This window comes from Myotis davidii, unplaced genomic scaffold (genome assembly GCF_000327345.1).
Source record: "Myotis davidii unplaced genomic scaffold, ASM32734v1 scaffold539, whole genome shotgun sequence".
Lineage (NCBI taxonomy): Eukaryota > Metazoa > Chordata > Mammalia > Chiroptera > Vespertilionidae > Myotis > Myotis davidii.
Genome location: NW_006290028.1, coordinates 2,099,124 through 2,114,724, shown reverse-complemented (window position 1 = coordinate 2,114,724; position 15,601 = coordinate 2,099,124). Strand labels below are relative to the sequence as shown.

Here is a 15,601-nt window from a genome sequence, read left to right as displayed (position 1 = left end):
GTGAGCAAAGGAATATTACTCTGTTTCTATTCCTTTGATTATAAATAACTAGTGCTCCTACAAATAAAAAAGAGAGAGAGAGAGAGAGAGAGAGAGAGAGAGAGAGAGAGAGAGAAACAAGTCCCAAATCCATAGGGCAGGCTGAAACTCAGGCTAAAGTTGATACCATAAGCCAACCAGCAGGCTGGGCGCTCAGGCAGTGTTTCTATGCTACTGTCTTGAGGCAGGACTCTGTGTTCTTCAGGAAACCTCAGTTTTTGCTCTTCAGGCATTCAGTTAATTGGATGAGGTTCACCTACTGGTACATTATCAAGAGCAATCTCCCATACTTAACACATTGCGCACCAGTGGTTTTATTGCTAGCTTTACCCAGGGGCCAGATAAGTTTCTATTGGATGAGCACAGAAAAACGTGTTACATGAATGTTAAAGGCACAAAAAAGGACAAAATGAAAGAACCTGGAAGGAATTTTGGGTATAGAGCTTTACAGACTACAAAGATTAAAAAGAAATTGTGATAGGAATTGGTGGTGTCATATTTCTAATTCTCTTAAAACTTGGGGACCTGAGTTTGACTTTCAGACATGTTTTAGGAACACATTACGTATAACAGTAGAAGATTATCTGTGAAGGGAAAGAAAATAACCTCTCCACTGGCTGCTTGAGTGTCCTCCTGACATGGCAGCCAGTGCTCCCAGGACAGTGATCCAAGAGCAAAGCAAGGAGGAAGTCATGATCCTTCTGTGATGTGGTCTCTGAAGTATAACACTCATGCTTCTGTCATATTCTACTTGTTAGATCCACTAAGTACAGCGCACAAATAAAGGAGCTAGGCCAACTTTTCAATAGAGGAGTATCGAAAATACATGGACATGTTTTAAAACCACTGTAGTCTGCCCTCGTACCACAAAGTACTTGCATTCCTCTCATGTTTAAACTAAATCCAAAGGGAGAGTAGCTTTACCCAGGGGCCAGATAAGTTTCTATTGGATGAGCACAGAGAACGTTTACATAAATGCTAAAGGCACGCTTTAAAATTACATACCCATTGCACTTTGAAGTTATTTATTACATGTTCTTACAAGCGAATATCTTTTTTTAAAATATGATACTTTGTAAAACACTGTGTAATATGAAGTGGAACTAAACAAAGCTGGCAAATTCTCGTGATCTGTCCACAATGTTTTAAAATAAATTGATTGGAAATATTAATAACATCTACAAATATCTTCACAGTAATACTTAGACTACTGTTTGGCCAACAACAGGGTGCCATAACCTAACCAAGTTGATATATAAAATTATCACGCCGTCTCAAATGTCACTCTATGAAGTCTAAATAAGATGCGATTCATTCATTCAATTCAATCAAGAGGCATTTAAGTACCTACTCCAGGCAAAGCATTGTGCTAGGAGTGCTCACAGAACTCAGAATAACAGTTTGCTGTTACCATATAAAGGATATAGATGAACACCTGGATGGAAGATATTTGCAGGGCCAAGTATGTGAGGATACATATCTCCCATGCCATCTCTGGGCACATCACTCTTCCTGCTCCTCTCTCCACATGTTCACCAAGCTGGAAGATCTCTGAACCCAGTCCTTTTGGGTATTTATGGAGCCTCATTACACAAACATGATTGACTAAATCATTGGCCATTGGTAACTGAACTCAATCTCTAGCCCCTCTAACCGCCCTAGAAGTCTAGCGTGGGGCTGAAAGTTCCAACCCTCTTCCTTAGGTTACCTAGGGGCTTTCTAGAAATCATCTAAACCCAGCCTGTGTAGCTCAGTGGTTGAGTGTTGACCAATGAAGCAGAAGGTCACGGGTTCAATTCCCTATCAGGGCATGTGCCCAGGGTTGCGGGCTCGATCCCCAGTCGGGGGTGTTCAGGAGACAGCAGATCAATGATTCTCTCATCATCATTGATGTTTCTATCTCTATCCCCCTCCCTTCCTCTCTCTGAAACCAATAAAAATAAATCACCTAACCCTACCAGTTTGGCTCAGTGGATAGAGCATCGGCCTGTGGACTCAAGGGTCCCCGGTTTGATTCCAATCAAGGGCATGTACCTTGGTTGCGGGCACATCCCCAGTGGGGGGTATGCAGGAGGCAGCTAATCAATGTTTCTCTCTATCCCTCTCCCTTCCTCTCTGTAAACAAAATCAATAAAATATATTTTAAATAAATAAATAAATCACCTAATTAACAATAATCTAATGACTTAGAAATTCTAAGGGTTTTGGGAGCTCTGTACCAGAAAGGGGATGAAGACTAAAAATGTATTTATTATAAATCACAGTATCACAGTCTCACCGCCCCAAATTAATTCTGACCCCTGCAGTAAAAAAGCTGATTTTCCTGCCCAGCCCCAGGTTGGTAAAGCCACAATTCTCACTGGCCACATAGGGTGTGGGAGCATTCCCAGGCAAGAAGGCCACATATTCCTGCCATTTTTACCCAAAGCTTTAGCAGTTACTCAAGCATAAACCCTTTTATTTTATTTTTCCCATCACCCTTAATCCCCTCTATGCCTTCTTCTCTCTGTGTGCCCCCTGAGCCCCCCCACCACCATCATCACCACACCAAGCATAAACACTCTTGATCTGTTTTGTCTTAATTGCCTTGCCAGTCAGCTTCCAGTGTCCTTAAACTGCTGTTTGTGACAATTTTGTCCAGTTTTATATTTATTTTGTGTGGAGAGAGGAATTGGCCAACCTCTCTCTTCATACCACCATTAACAGAAGGCCCACGTTATATATTGCCTTAGCAATGCAATATCTTCTGTATATAATAAAAAAATAACTCAAATTAAATTAAGAAAGATAACTGTTAATGGTCCACGCTCTTATGTCTATATTGCCGGTTTAGTATAATACAGCACTTTAAATTATTTTTAAAAGATCATAATTTAAAATCAGGTACATTTTTCATTGCAAGTTCCATGACAGTTGCTGAAACATCTTTGAAGACTTTCCCAGTACAGAAGGTCTAATGGGCACTGACAATATCCCAAAGGAGGTATATGTCCACAGATTTGCTAATTAGTCAACTTCTATACTTTCAGCAAGCTGAAGTTGCGATTTCCTAGGATGGAGCATATCATAAACTCACCCCATAGGAGAAATTACTTAATTCACCATATTGGCTCATATATTACCCCACTCTCCTTACTCAGATTACTCTAGTATATTATAAAGTTAGTAAAAAATGTCCAAATAATTTCAAGCTAGATAACTTTTGCTTTTTTCTTCTTTGAAACAGCAGAGGCTCTTCTCAGTTTCTCTAAAAGAAGAACATTTTCAGGGATGAAAATATTTTGAAACCATCCAATGGAAGCTGAAGGAAGTTGGAAGAAGGATGGGGAGTCTATTGGCATAATGCAGCTTACAAATATATATTTCCATTACATGTACATATAATGATAATCTAAATTCCTTCTAAAGAGCATTTCAATGTTTCACTATTATAAACAGTGCAATACATGAACATTCCTAAGAAGACTCTCAGTATACCAGTGAAAATATATCTCTAAGATATATATTTAGAACATCATAGGCTATGAGAATCCTTGCCTTTACTAAATAATTCTGAATTGTGATTGTTCCCATTTGCGTGGCATACCAGCATTAGAGTTTTCTTTTTCACCCTTTTGATATTGTGAGATTTATTAAATTTTATCATTTTATGGCTATGCAAATAAAGTCGCATGGTTGTTTTAATTAGGATTCCCTTAAATGTTAATGAGATTGAGCATCTTTCCAAATGTTTATTTGTCATTCTTTTGAGGGGACAAAAGAGGGAAGAGCGACAGACAGAAATAGTGGGAGGAGGGGTAAAGAAAGGAGAGAAATGTGAATATAAGGCAAAATAGCACTTGTTAATTTTGGATGGTAGATGCATGGGTTTTGTTGACTTATTTTCATTTAATTTCAGTATGTTTAAAATAACACCAAAATTTCAGAAAACCATCATGTTTAAACCAAATTGAACTTTGAATTAGTTCCTCACATTTCAGGTATTGAGGGCTCTGTGGTGGTTTTTAACAATAATCCTGCATCACAAATCAACTCAGAAGATAGAAGCACTTACTCGAAGGCCAGAGATCCTCCTCATGGTAACTTGGCGGTTTGAATCATGGTGCCCAGAAAGTTGGTTTGGACTCGGGAACATGAAGTCTCGTGTATTTTCCTCATATGTAGACAGTGTTTCACCCACTACAAGAAAGATATCCTGTGATTCAAATTATAACAAAATATTCTATTTAGAAACCAAATTATCAGGTACAATATATAAATGCCTGACGCCTTACTCAAATACCTGCTTCAGGGTCATAGTTTTATTCTTTGAAAAGAAAATTAAAGTTATGTTCAATAGATTAACACATTTCCTTATTCAGATATGCAGCACATATTACTAATTATCCCTATCCCCTTTTGTAGAAGGGAGACTATTCATCTAAATTTAATGAGTACCTGTGGGTTCCTTAGAAAAAGAAGCTTTGTAAATGTATCAAGTTGCCATGACATTCACAGATCTGGAATTTAATTACAATCTTTACAATTTTTTCTATCTTCCATTCTTTTCTACCTGCCACTGTAAGTTATTAGATTACATATTGAAAAAATATATATAGACATTTTCTAGAATTTGTTATTATCTGAATTAGGTATATATTTAATGTTCAAATTTTTTCAAGTAACTAGTTTTCAATAAAATACAGTTTTCTATTTTTCACATAAATAAGTACTTGATTAAGACAGATTTCTTCTATAATTATAGATATCAATAATAGAAATAAAACTATCCTCCATATTGTAACTCTACCTATTCTAGGGATTTGTAATGTTTGCTAAATAGGTAAGGTTTTATTTCCCTCAATTCCCAATAGCAGTCAATAAATAAAAACAGATATCTATCAAAAAAGCATATAGTTTTAGAAAAATCACAAAAACCTAACAATTTTTATGAAAGTCACAAAATATACTAGAATAATATCAGTATTTTTTTTCTTTGCTTTCAATTATTACTACTTATTCAATTTTATACATAGTGGACCAATACTAGAAACTCAACATTGTTCTTAATTTGGGAAGAAGGGAAAAATATGAGATATTTAAAAAGCATTTCATTGAAATGGGCTCACATGTCGATTACCTTATCAAATATAATACAGTACCTGGTGGAACTAGTTGAATCAACTCAAACAATGCTGTATCATCTGAAAGTTTAACAAACAAATAACAAACAAACGTTAGTTGCTTTACTTTAGAAGTATCCAAAAGACAAAGTAATTGCTGGGTGGACTACGTGTGTGTGTGTGTGTGTGTGTGTGTGTGTGTGTGTCTGTACACACTATATATATATATTGTTGATATGTTTCTTGTGGCTTTACTAATCTATAGTAGAGAATAACCCTCCACCCTCTGTGGGGTTTTCTTTCTGATTCTTTTAAGGCTTTATTTTTTTTTAGTGTAGTCCTACTTTTACAACACAATTGACAGGGAGGTACAGAGATTTCCCATATATTCCCAGCCCCCACACATGCATAGCCTCCCCCATCATCAACATCACTCACAGGAATAGTACGTTTTGTTTTTTACCAAGGATGAACCTACACTGCCATATCATAATCGCCCAAAGTCCACAGTTTGCCGTATTGTTTACTCCTTGTGGCATATATTCTGTGGGTTTGGACAAATGTATAATGACATATTTCCATCATTATAAATAATACTAGAGGCCCAGTGCACAAAATTTGTGCAATGGGGGGCGGGGGGGCGCGCCTCAGCCTGGGCTACGCCCTATTGCAATCTGGGAGCCCTCAGGGAAGCAGGCCTAAGCTGTCAGTTGGACATCCTTAATGTTGCCACAAAGGCAGGAGAGGTTCCCACCACCACCTCTACGCTCACCAGCTGTGAGCCCAGCTCAGGGCTTCTGGCTGAGCAGCGCTTCCCCTGTGGGAGCAAACTGACCACCAGGTGGAAGCTCCTGAGTTGAGCATCTGCCCCCCTGGTGATCAGTGCACATCATAGTGACTGGTTATTCTGGCGTTTGATCAATTTGCATATTAGCCTTTTATTATATAGGATAATTCATAGTATTTTCATCGCCTTGAAAAATCCTCTGTTCTCTCATAGCTTTTAATAATCTCATGAAGTAGAGGAACACAAATCGGAGTACCAAGGCCTTGGGAAGAGAGAGGAGAGACAATGGCCTGATTAACTAGCTAGACTATAGAACTGGATCTTGAAAAGATAAACTGCAAGAGTAAAGAGTAAACTAAAAATAGTTATGTACTGAATGTTTGTAGTCCCTAAAATTCATATGCTGAAATCCTAACCGCCAATGTAATATTTGGAGCTCGGATTGTTGGGAGGTAATTAGGGCAAAGTAGAGAGCTTTCCTGCTCCTTCCACCATGTGAGAACACAGAGAGAAGATGGCCATCAATGAATAGAAAATTGACCCTCACCAGACATGGAAACTACTGATGCCTTGATCTGGGAATTTGCAAACTTGCAGAACTGGGAGAAATACATTTCTATTGTTTAATAAGCCTCCCAGTCTATATTTGTTGTAGCAGGCCAAACATACTAAGACAGCCAACTAGTAACTGAAGCATAAATCTGAATCATACAAAATCCTATCTGAATTAAGGTAATCCAGAAATGCCCGTGTTCCCTAGCAATCAGCTAAAACAATCATAATTCAGGTTGGAAAGAAAATATCCTCATCTAAGGTTTCAAATTATTTCTATAATTTTTATATTCAAAGTCTGACATTCAATGAAAACTGACCAAGTCAGTAGAAAAAAATGAGCATTTGAATCAAAAACTAAGAGATCACAGAAAATAAAAGCATATAAATAGGAGATTCAGAAAAAAAAGTTTATCAGACTGAGACTTAAAATATGCTTAATATGCTCAATAAAATAAAATAAAAGATTGAAAATGTTTAACAGCAAACTGGAGACCATTATAAACAACCAAATGGAAAATTTTTAACATAGAAATAAAATAACCTAAAATTAAACACCATGGATGGGTTTTACCAACAAATTACAAATGACCCACAGAAAGCCAAAAGTTAGAGAACAGAGAAAGGAGAAAAAAGAGAAAAAATATACAGTCTAACACTGTAATTGGGTTTGCAAAGGAGAGCAGAGAAAGGGGCAAGGGAATATTTAAAAAGTTAATGTTTAAAAATGTATCTGAAGAAAGGTATCAAAATACAAACATCAAGCAGAATATATTTTAAAATGCACACACACACACACACAGTTGGGCACATCAAAATAAAACTACAGGAAAACAAAGACATGAAATATTAAAAGGAACCAGTGGAAAATGACAGAATACCTCTGAGGAAGTAATAATAAAATTGACAGGTGATTTCACAATAGAAACTAAGGAAATAAAAATACAATGGAATAGTATTTTCTAAAGTCTGGAAGACAATAATCCCAATATTTAGCAAAAATATCCTTTTTTAAGAGATGAAAAAAATACACTGTTAAAATAAATAAAAATCAAGATGATCTAGCACTAAAAGACAAATTAGAGAGTAATTATAAAAGAGTATTTTTCAGCCCTGACCGGTTTGGCTCAGTGGATAGAGCGTCGGCCTGCGGACTCAAGGGTCCCAGGTTTGATTCTGGTCAAGGGCATGTACCTTGGCAGCGGGCACATCCCCAGTAGGGGGCATGCAGGAGGCAGCTGATTGATGTTTCTCGCTCATCGATGTTTCTAACTCTCTATCCCTCTCCCTTCCTCTCTGTAAAAATGTATATATATGTATTCTTCAGCTCTAGCTGGGTAGTCTACTAGTTAGAGCATCGTCCTGGGATGCCAAGGATTCAGGTTTGTCCCCAGGCACATACAAGAATCAACCAATGAATGCATAAATAAGTGGAACAACAAATCAGTATCTATCTACCTACCTACCTACCTACCTACCTACCTATTTATCTCTGTTTGCACATTCTCTCTCCCCTCTCTATGTAGCAGCCATGAGGGCCTCAGCCATGTGGACTACAACCAGGCTCCAAGTGCAAGTGGAGTACTGGATATGGAAACACAGCCCTGTGGGAGAGCAGCCAGGAGCAGAGGCTGAGCTAGCGGGATAAGGGCAGAGACTAAACTGAACTGAACCAATGGCACAGAATTTCTGGACCCTGACCTTTCCTCTGGGCTCAATGAAGACAGGGCTAGACTTGGTCCACAGCAGGACGGAGCTGAACCTGGGGCAGTCCTTTGTGTTTGCTCCAACTTTAATAAACCTTACTAGTACCACACATCCTCCCATGCGTGGTCCCCAAAATGCTTTTCTCACAAGGACCCCATTTCCACTAGCAACAAAAATACTCTATACCTTCTGAATCTATCAGCAACACAATGATTAACTGCCAAACAAAGTGAAGTAATGAAATAAATAGTGTAGGTTATATTGTTGCTGAAACGCCTCAGCTGTAAAGAAAAGGCCTGAAAAGGAATTGTTTGAGTTTGTTTAGTTTACATTTTATCATAAGAACACAGATTAACTTCTGAGAAAAACTATTTCCTAGTTTCTATAAAAAAACATTCTATTCCTTTGATTTAAAAACTACATTTTGGCAAAAATACTTCAGGAAGAAAGACCTTAAATTATTGAAGGAAACGCTTTATAGAAAAAATAATGCTGCTGGAAACCAACCCTAAGTTAATGTAAATTACATCTACTGGAACATGTAATTAACCTCATCTTATAGTTGCCCTTCATCTTATAACTAAGTAATGACAAGTTTTCTCCTTCCTCTGTAGAACTTTCATTTTCATGTACTTTCAGTGTGAGTTAAAAGTGAATCACTGCAATAATCCAGAAATCCTAGTCACACGGAGCGAACCAAAAGCTCCAGGAAATACCTTGAGAGAATGCCAGAAGGCTGTTAACCCTGGGTGTCAGCAAGAACGATAATAATTTTTTCTAAACACCAATTTACCTGCCCTAACTACAAAGGTGAAGATGAATTGGTTGGCATGCACTTGCCATTGTGAATTTAAAACACGCACCCTGAGTCCTACAAGTTCTCCTAAGGATCCAGGCAAGCATTTGTTCTCAGCCTTCAGATCTCCACCTGAGAGCATTTTAAACTCCCCAAACACCAGGTAAGTACCCCTTCCCAGAAGCTGAAAGCAGGGGCTCTAAGGAAACTGCCATTTTTTCCTACAGGCAAGAAGAAGCCCCAAGGACACCTAGTAATCGACTGCAGTATAAATAAAGATCACATCTCCTCTTTATCCAAATGTTGAAGGGAATGAAGCCAGGGCAGCTATTATATTATAAATGTTCAAATACAAAATGTATTTCCTAACCAAAGAATTATGACACTACAAAGAGGTATCTCTCAATAGAACAGTTCCAACACTCATAAAAATAATAGTGAAAGGCAGTTAATTATGATATTTTCTTTAACTCCCTGGATATCAAATATTTAGCATGTGCCATGAACTAGAGATATAGCAACCAAGACAGGAAAAGTTTCTGGTCTTATAAAATTGCCAATTCTAAAGAAAGAAAAAAGAAATAACATAGCAGTAGGGAGAAACATAGGAAGACCACTCATCACTATTTGCCCTGAGCAGTACCCTTTTACACCTATTGTTTTGGTGGAAATATTAAAAGCATGCTATTTTACTCTCAAATATTCTGGTGTAGAAAATATGAACACCCTAAAGATAATGAATGAGATAGAGATTGAGATATTGACCAAAAGGTGATGCTATTTTAGCTACACTGCTGAGAAAAGGCTTCTTTTATAATGATAAATTTGAGCAGTGACTGGAAAGAAGGGAGGGAGCAAGCATTATGTTTATCATATGAACAGCTCTTTAGAGAGTATATTTGTAGAAGTATACTGTGTGTGTGTGTGTGTGTGTGTGTGTGTGTGGGTGGGTGTGTGTAACAGAATGTAACCCTTCAGTGAGAAAGGATGAAAATCCAGTTTCAACAAAAAAGTAGAAAATTTTCATTCTCTTTCTTGCCAAAAAATGGTTCCCAGTGTATAGTTTTAGCTATAACTAATTTTATTCTGATAAATTGAAGGATTAAAACCATCTCCTTGCCCTAACTGGTTTGGCTCAGTGGATAGAGTGTCGGCCTGCGGACTGAAGGGTCTCAGGTTCGATTCTAGTCAAGGGCATGTACCTTGGTTGTGGGCACATCCCCAGTAGTGGGTGTACTGGAGGCAGCTGATTGATGTTTCTCTCTCATCGATGTTTCTAACTCTCTATCCCTCTCCCTTCCTCTCTGTAAAAATCAATAAAATATATTTTTTAAAAATCTCCTTAAAGAGAATGCCTCTCTATGAATGTAAAATACCTCTATTGTGTATTTAATATCATTGGCACTTAATATCATTTCCTATATCATAAACATATACTTCCCCAGCATCTTAGGTGATTCTGGGCCTCTGGAATTTCCTTATAGGTGTTAAATGGAACTGGTAAGTTCTCCAGTAATAACAATAATAATAACATACCTCCGATAATAAGGTACATTTTTAAGTGTTTACTGTGTGCCAAGAACCGTTGTAAGTGCTTTATCTGATACCTCAGATAAAGACTGTTTACCAAGCTGTCCAATTAAAAGGACACTAGAATCTCCTTGAGCATTTGGACCATGCTTAACTTGCTTTCAGATAACATATTCTTCATTAATGGATTTTGGATTTCAGACAAACAGACAAGCACACGTTAGTTTTGTATGTTACATATAGGAAATGATATATGTTACTCACAATTCCTGTAGAGACTAAGTGGAAATTCTGTCTCTGTTTTGCTTGCTTGTTTTAGTTTTTAGATTCAATTATTGATAGATAAGTATTTTTATAACAGAAAAATTTCAGAATGACAAAATAATTATTTCTATACTATCTAAGATACACAACTTCCCAGATACTGAGTAAAATGTTCAGGATATATTAAAACTCATATACCCACTGGCACCTAATTTCCAACTACCTAGTCTGCCACATTGAAAAACAAAATACCAAGTAATAGAACAGCTTTAAAAAAATAAGATCCAGGTTGTGAATTTTCTGGAGAAGAGTCACAAAACTACAAATTCCCTAAATGTAGGACAATGAGCCTGCCTATCCCTCTGTATACACCCAGATCCTAGCGTGGTTCTAGGTTCCATGTTTCCACATTGCTAAGTCCCAGTGTGAATGGGGGAAAGTGTGAAGGAGATGATTGACACTGATGATACCCACTATTTTTGACCTTTTCATCCACAGTTCCATATTAGAGCACAGTTACATGTTAGAACACAGTTTCATATTGGACCACAGTTACATGGTAGACCCATCTGGTGATCCCTGATCCCTAACTACAGGGATAAACAACAGAGCTTTTCATTTCATACCCAGAGCTCAAATAACTTATTCCCACGTGTATACCTTTGCATTGCTGCTCTCACAAATAGCTGTACCTTTTTACAGTTGACTCCTAGTACTTTGAAGAATTTACTGTTACCCACAACCTTGAAAACGTCTCTTTCAAATAATTTATTAACTTTAAAATGTAACTCAAATGCAAAACATTTGTATTTTAAACTACCATTACAGCAATATTCTCTTATTTATTCTCTTAATTTGCAATACACTGAGAGTAAAGACCTATTTTTGTCTGCAAGGCCAAGTTCTACCTAAATTGAATCTCTGTTCTTACATTATAAACTATCTGCATTATATTAATAAATAGTTCTCTGGAAGTATTTTTTAATCTTTATTGTTGAAAGTATTACATATTTCCTTTTTATTCCCCCACTGACCTCTTCTAGCCCGCACCCACCACTCCACCAAGGCCTTCACTGCCCTATTGTCTGTGTCAATATATGCATACTAGTATATGCATACAAGTTCTTTGGTTTATCTCTTCCCACCCACTAAGTGTTTTTGTTTTCCACAGATCAACCACAGAAAAAGAAAAAATTCCCAGCCTCTCTGTAGCACATGTATTTTTTATCATTATTTCCAGGTATATTCTAAAATTTTTAAAAAATGCTCAAGATTATAAAAATTCTTATTAAACCCAATTCAGAATTAACGAGCTTTTAAACTTTTATCCAATTCAGGATTAAAGAGCACGCTTCTAAAATGCCTTAGATCCATGATTTAAATGCAAAACATCTGTATTTTAAGCTACCATTACAGCAATCTTCTCTTATTTACTCTCTTAATTTGCAATACACTGAGAGTAAAGCCATATTTTTGTCTGCAGGGCCAGGTTCTACCTAAATTGAATTAAACTTACATTCAAGTTGTGCAACCACATCTCCAGGGTCTACTGCTTCAGGGAACACCTACAATAGAGAATGGAGAGGAAACAGGATGGAGAACAGGACGTGAAAGGCACATCTCTATAACTTATTCCCTCCTGTGCCCAACATATTCCTTTTCCACCCAAAGAAAAAAACTTTTGACATTACAGAAAACTATCACTTCTTTTCTGCTTCCATGATCACTGTGGAAGATTTCACAAGCATTACAGCTGCCTCTGCCTTCCTCTCATACTTCATCTGCTAGCGTTCTTCCCTTTTTTTGTTACCATGATAACATTGGCCTTCTTGGTGTTCCTCCAACTTATCAAGCTTATTTCCAACAGGAAGCCTTTATATTTGCTACTAGAGGCCCGGTACACGAAATTCGTGCACATTTAGGGTCCCTAGGCCTGTTGGTAATCAGGACCAATCCGTGGGGCAATTGGCAGGGTGATCAGAGGTCCCGCAGGCATTCACCTTGGCTGGCCTGGCGCCGCCTGCTCACTGGCCCCGTCCCCTGCCACTGCTGCCGGTCACCTCCCTCTGCCGGACTACTAGCAGGGCAATCAGGGGCCCCGCTCGCACCCCCCTTGGCTGGCCTGGGGTCTATGGGCTGGGGGCAGCTCCTGCATTGAGCATCTGCCCCCTGGTGGTCAGTGTGCATCATAGCATAGTTGTTCTACTGGTCATTCCACTATTTGGTTGATTTGCATATTAGGCTTTTATTATATAGGATTCCTCTGCCTAGAATTTTTTTCCTTGCCTAGACCTTCAAATAACTGATACTGTCCCATAATAGAGGCTCAGCTTAAATTTAATTGCCTTCTTTGACCACCCTTTAAAGTAGATAATCCCCTTAATCCCTCAGCCTCACTCAGTTGCTTACCCTCCCTTTATTCTTTTCGTGACACATCACTATCTAAAATTACATATTCATATGTTTACTTAATTTTGTCTGTTTCTCCTATTAAATTGAAACTCCAAGAGGGGAAGATGTTTGTCTACCCAGTGCTTTAAAGTACATGCAATAGAGCAGGTACTGGGTAATTAATTATTTGTGGAGAAAAGGAAGAAAGAAGGAAGGAAGGAAGGAAGGAAGGAAGGAAGGAAGGAAGGAAGGAAGGAAGGAAGGGGCAAGGGAAAGGAAAGGGAGAACAGAGAGAGGGAAATAGAGGCATAAATAAATTTTAAAGTGAGAAATATGATTGGTAATAACCAAAAGCAGCAGTTTTGGGGGAAGGAAGAAATGAGACTTACAGAAGGAAGTATCACAAAACAGCCATAATAAAATATGACCTGTTATTACCATCTCCTCTCTCTTTTTTATGAAAATTATTATTTAGAATTGAATATATTTGACATAAAGTTCACTATGACAATTTTAGAAATGAACTGATCCATTATAAAAAAGGTAATTGATTCAAGGTATAATATAATACATATTTATTTTCAAGCCTCCAAATTCATGTGACAAATCTTCCTTTGAATTAAATCAAAGTACATGGTCAGCAACAATAATTTGGGTTCTGGGATTTTATTCAAAGTGTGGAACTACTTTCATTTTTTGTTCATTCATTTGGATCTGAGATTTGAACTCACCTTTTCAAACACCATTCTGGCATTGAAGACCAATGGAAAAGTGGCTGGGACACATTGTGTCTTTTTATATTGGCCAAACACACAGATGCTAAGATAGATGTCCTCCTTGTCTTTAAGCACTACTCCTGGACAAGTTACCTGAAAGAAATTAGGTAGATGTATGTAACTGCTACCCACACCCCTGAATTTGGGGGCTCGCCTTATTTCTTACATAAATGAAAACAACAAAGCCCTAAAAAAGAATAGGTGATCTACTTAAAATCAAACCATAAATGAATCAACACAATACATTCAAAGTGCTTAGCACAGTACCTGACAGCATTTATTCAGTAGCACTGACAACAATTACCTGCAATATTAATAGACTATTGCATTTAATAAATGACTAAGACTTTGTGCCCTTTGTACTCAGCAGTGTACAAACTGAAAAAAATATTATAATAAAAAATATATTTCTACATGTAAATGTTCAGGCTCAAAGATATAATATTTGCAGCTGTGGGCCCTACCATAAATGGCTTTTGTGAGCTAACTGGTTCAAACTGAAAATCAAATCAAATAAAGAACAGAACCCACTAGCCATTTCTAAACAGAGGCCTCTCATACAAGTGGCACTTTGTAGAGAAGCCTGCATTGAACTGAGTAACACCTGCAATGTGTTCCTACAGTGTGAGCCAGCCCTTACAAAGAAGTTCCTGGAGTTGTATTTCAACCAATAGGACTGAGATTTCCCCCTTCCAAACAGAGCATCTTTACCCATCAATCAGCAGCTCCATTCTGAACAATCGGGACAGCACTTTTTAGAGCAATCAAAACGTGAGGATTTGGAGTCCTTATATGCATGAGGACTGACCACTCAGGACTGGGATGGGGACTTCTCTACATATGTCACCTTACCTCTGGCTTAGAAAGTACACTTTCCCTTTCCTCCAAAGATGGAAGACTTCATTTCTCCCATGTCTCCAGAGCAGAGCGGAAAGAGCCAAGCAGGGTGAGCTGTCTAGCAGGAGAGGGCCATACCTGAGTTCGCCTGGCCCTAGACCACCTCACAGCCATGCAGTTCCACAGTTGTGCTGTTTCATTATTGAGCTATAATACTATTGAGCTGTTTCACATGGACACCAGGAGATACGTACAAATATATTCACTGTAACACTGTAATATTAAAAAATCCGAAAACACTGGCATTTAAAAGTTCATCAACAGGGGGATAAAAATTAAATCACTCATAGAAACATACAGCATTACACAACAATTAAGGAAATGGGCTGGATCTGCAAGAAACAACACTGACAAATTTCAAAAACAGTCAAGTGCAAAAACAGGTTTGTAGAAGGATACATACCGTATGATTCCATTTGTGTAAAGTTTTAAACAAAACAATAGTGTAGGTAATACTTAGACATACACAAATATGTAGTAAAAATAAAAAAACCTGAATGAAAAGGATATACTCCTACTTCAGGATACTGATTACTTTAAATCTAGGAAAAAAGATCTGGAAGAGGTACAAAGGGGCCTTAACTAGATCTGTAACATCTTATGTCTTTAAAACAAAGATCTGCAGCAAACATGTAAACCATACTACTATTTGTTAAATTGGGGGGGAGGGGGGAATCACATTATTCATGGATGTGTTTTTTTCTGTAAATTTGAAGTATTTTATAAAGCATTTTTTAAAGTCTATATTCCAGGTAAATTT

General features: G+C 37.6%; 1 protein-coding gene across 1 annotated transcript in view; it reads right to left on the bottom strand.

Annotated features, from left to right (window-relative positions):
* The window catches only part of SPATA6 (spermatogenesis associated 6), a gene marked incomplete at its 5' end in the record, with an annotated part of 50,084 nt that overhangs the window by 30,023 nt on the left and 4,460 nt on the right, over positions 1–15,601 (bottom strand). Inside the window, 4 exons of the mRNA XM_006762799.2 lie at positions 4,094–4,218; positions 5,181–5,222; positions 12,294–12,342; positions 13,900–14,037. Coding sequence (XP_006762862.1) covers positions 4,094–4,218; positions 5,181–5,222; positions 12,294–12,342; positions 13,900–14,037 — 354 coding nt within the window. The remainder of the gene's footprint in view (positions 1–4,093; positions 4,219–5,180; positions 5,223–12,293; positions 12,343–13,899; positions 14,038–15,601) is intronic.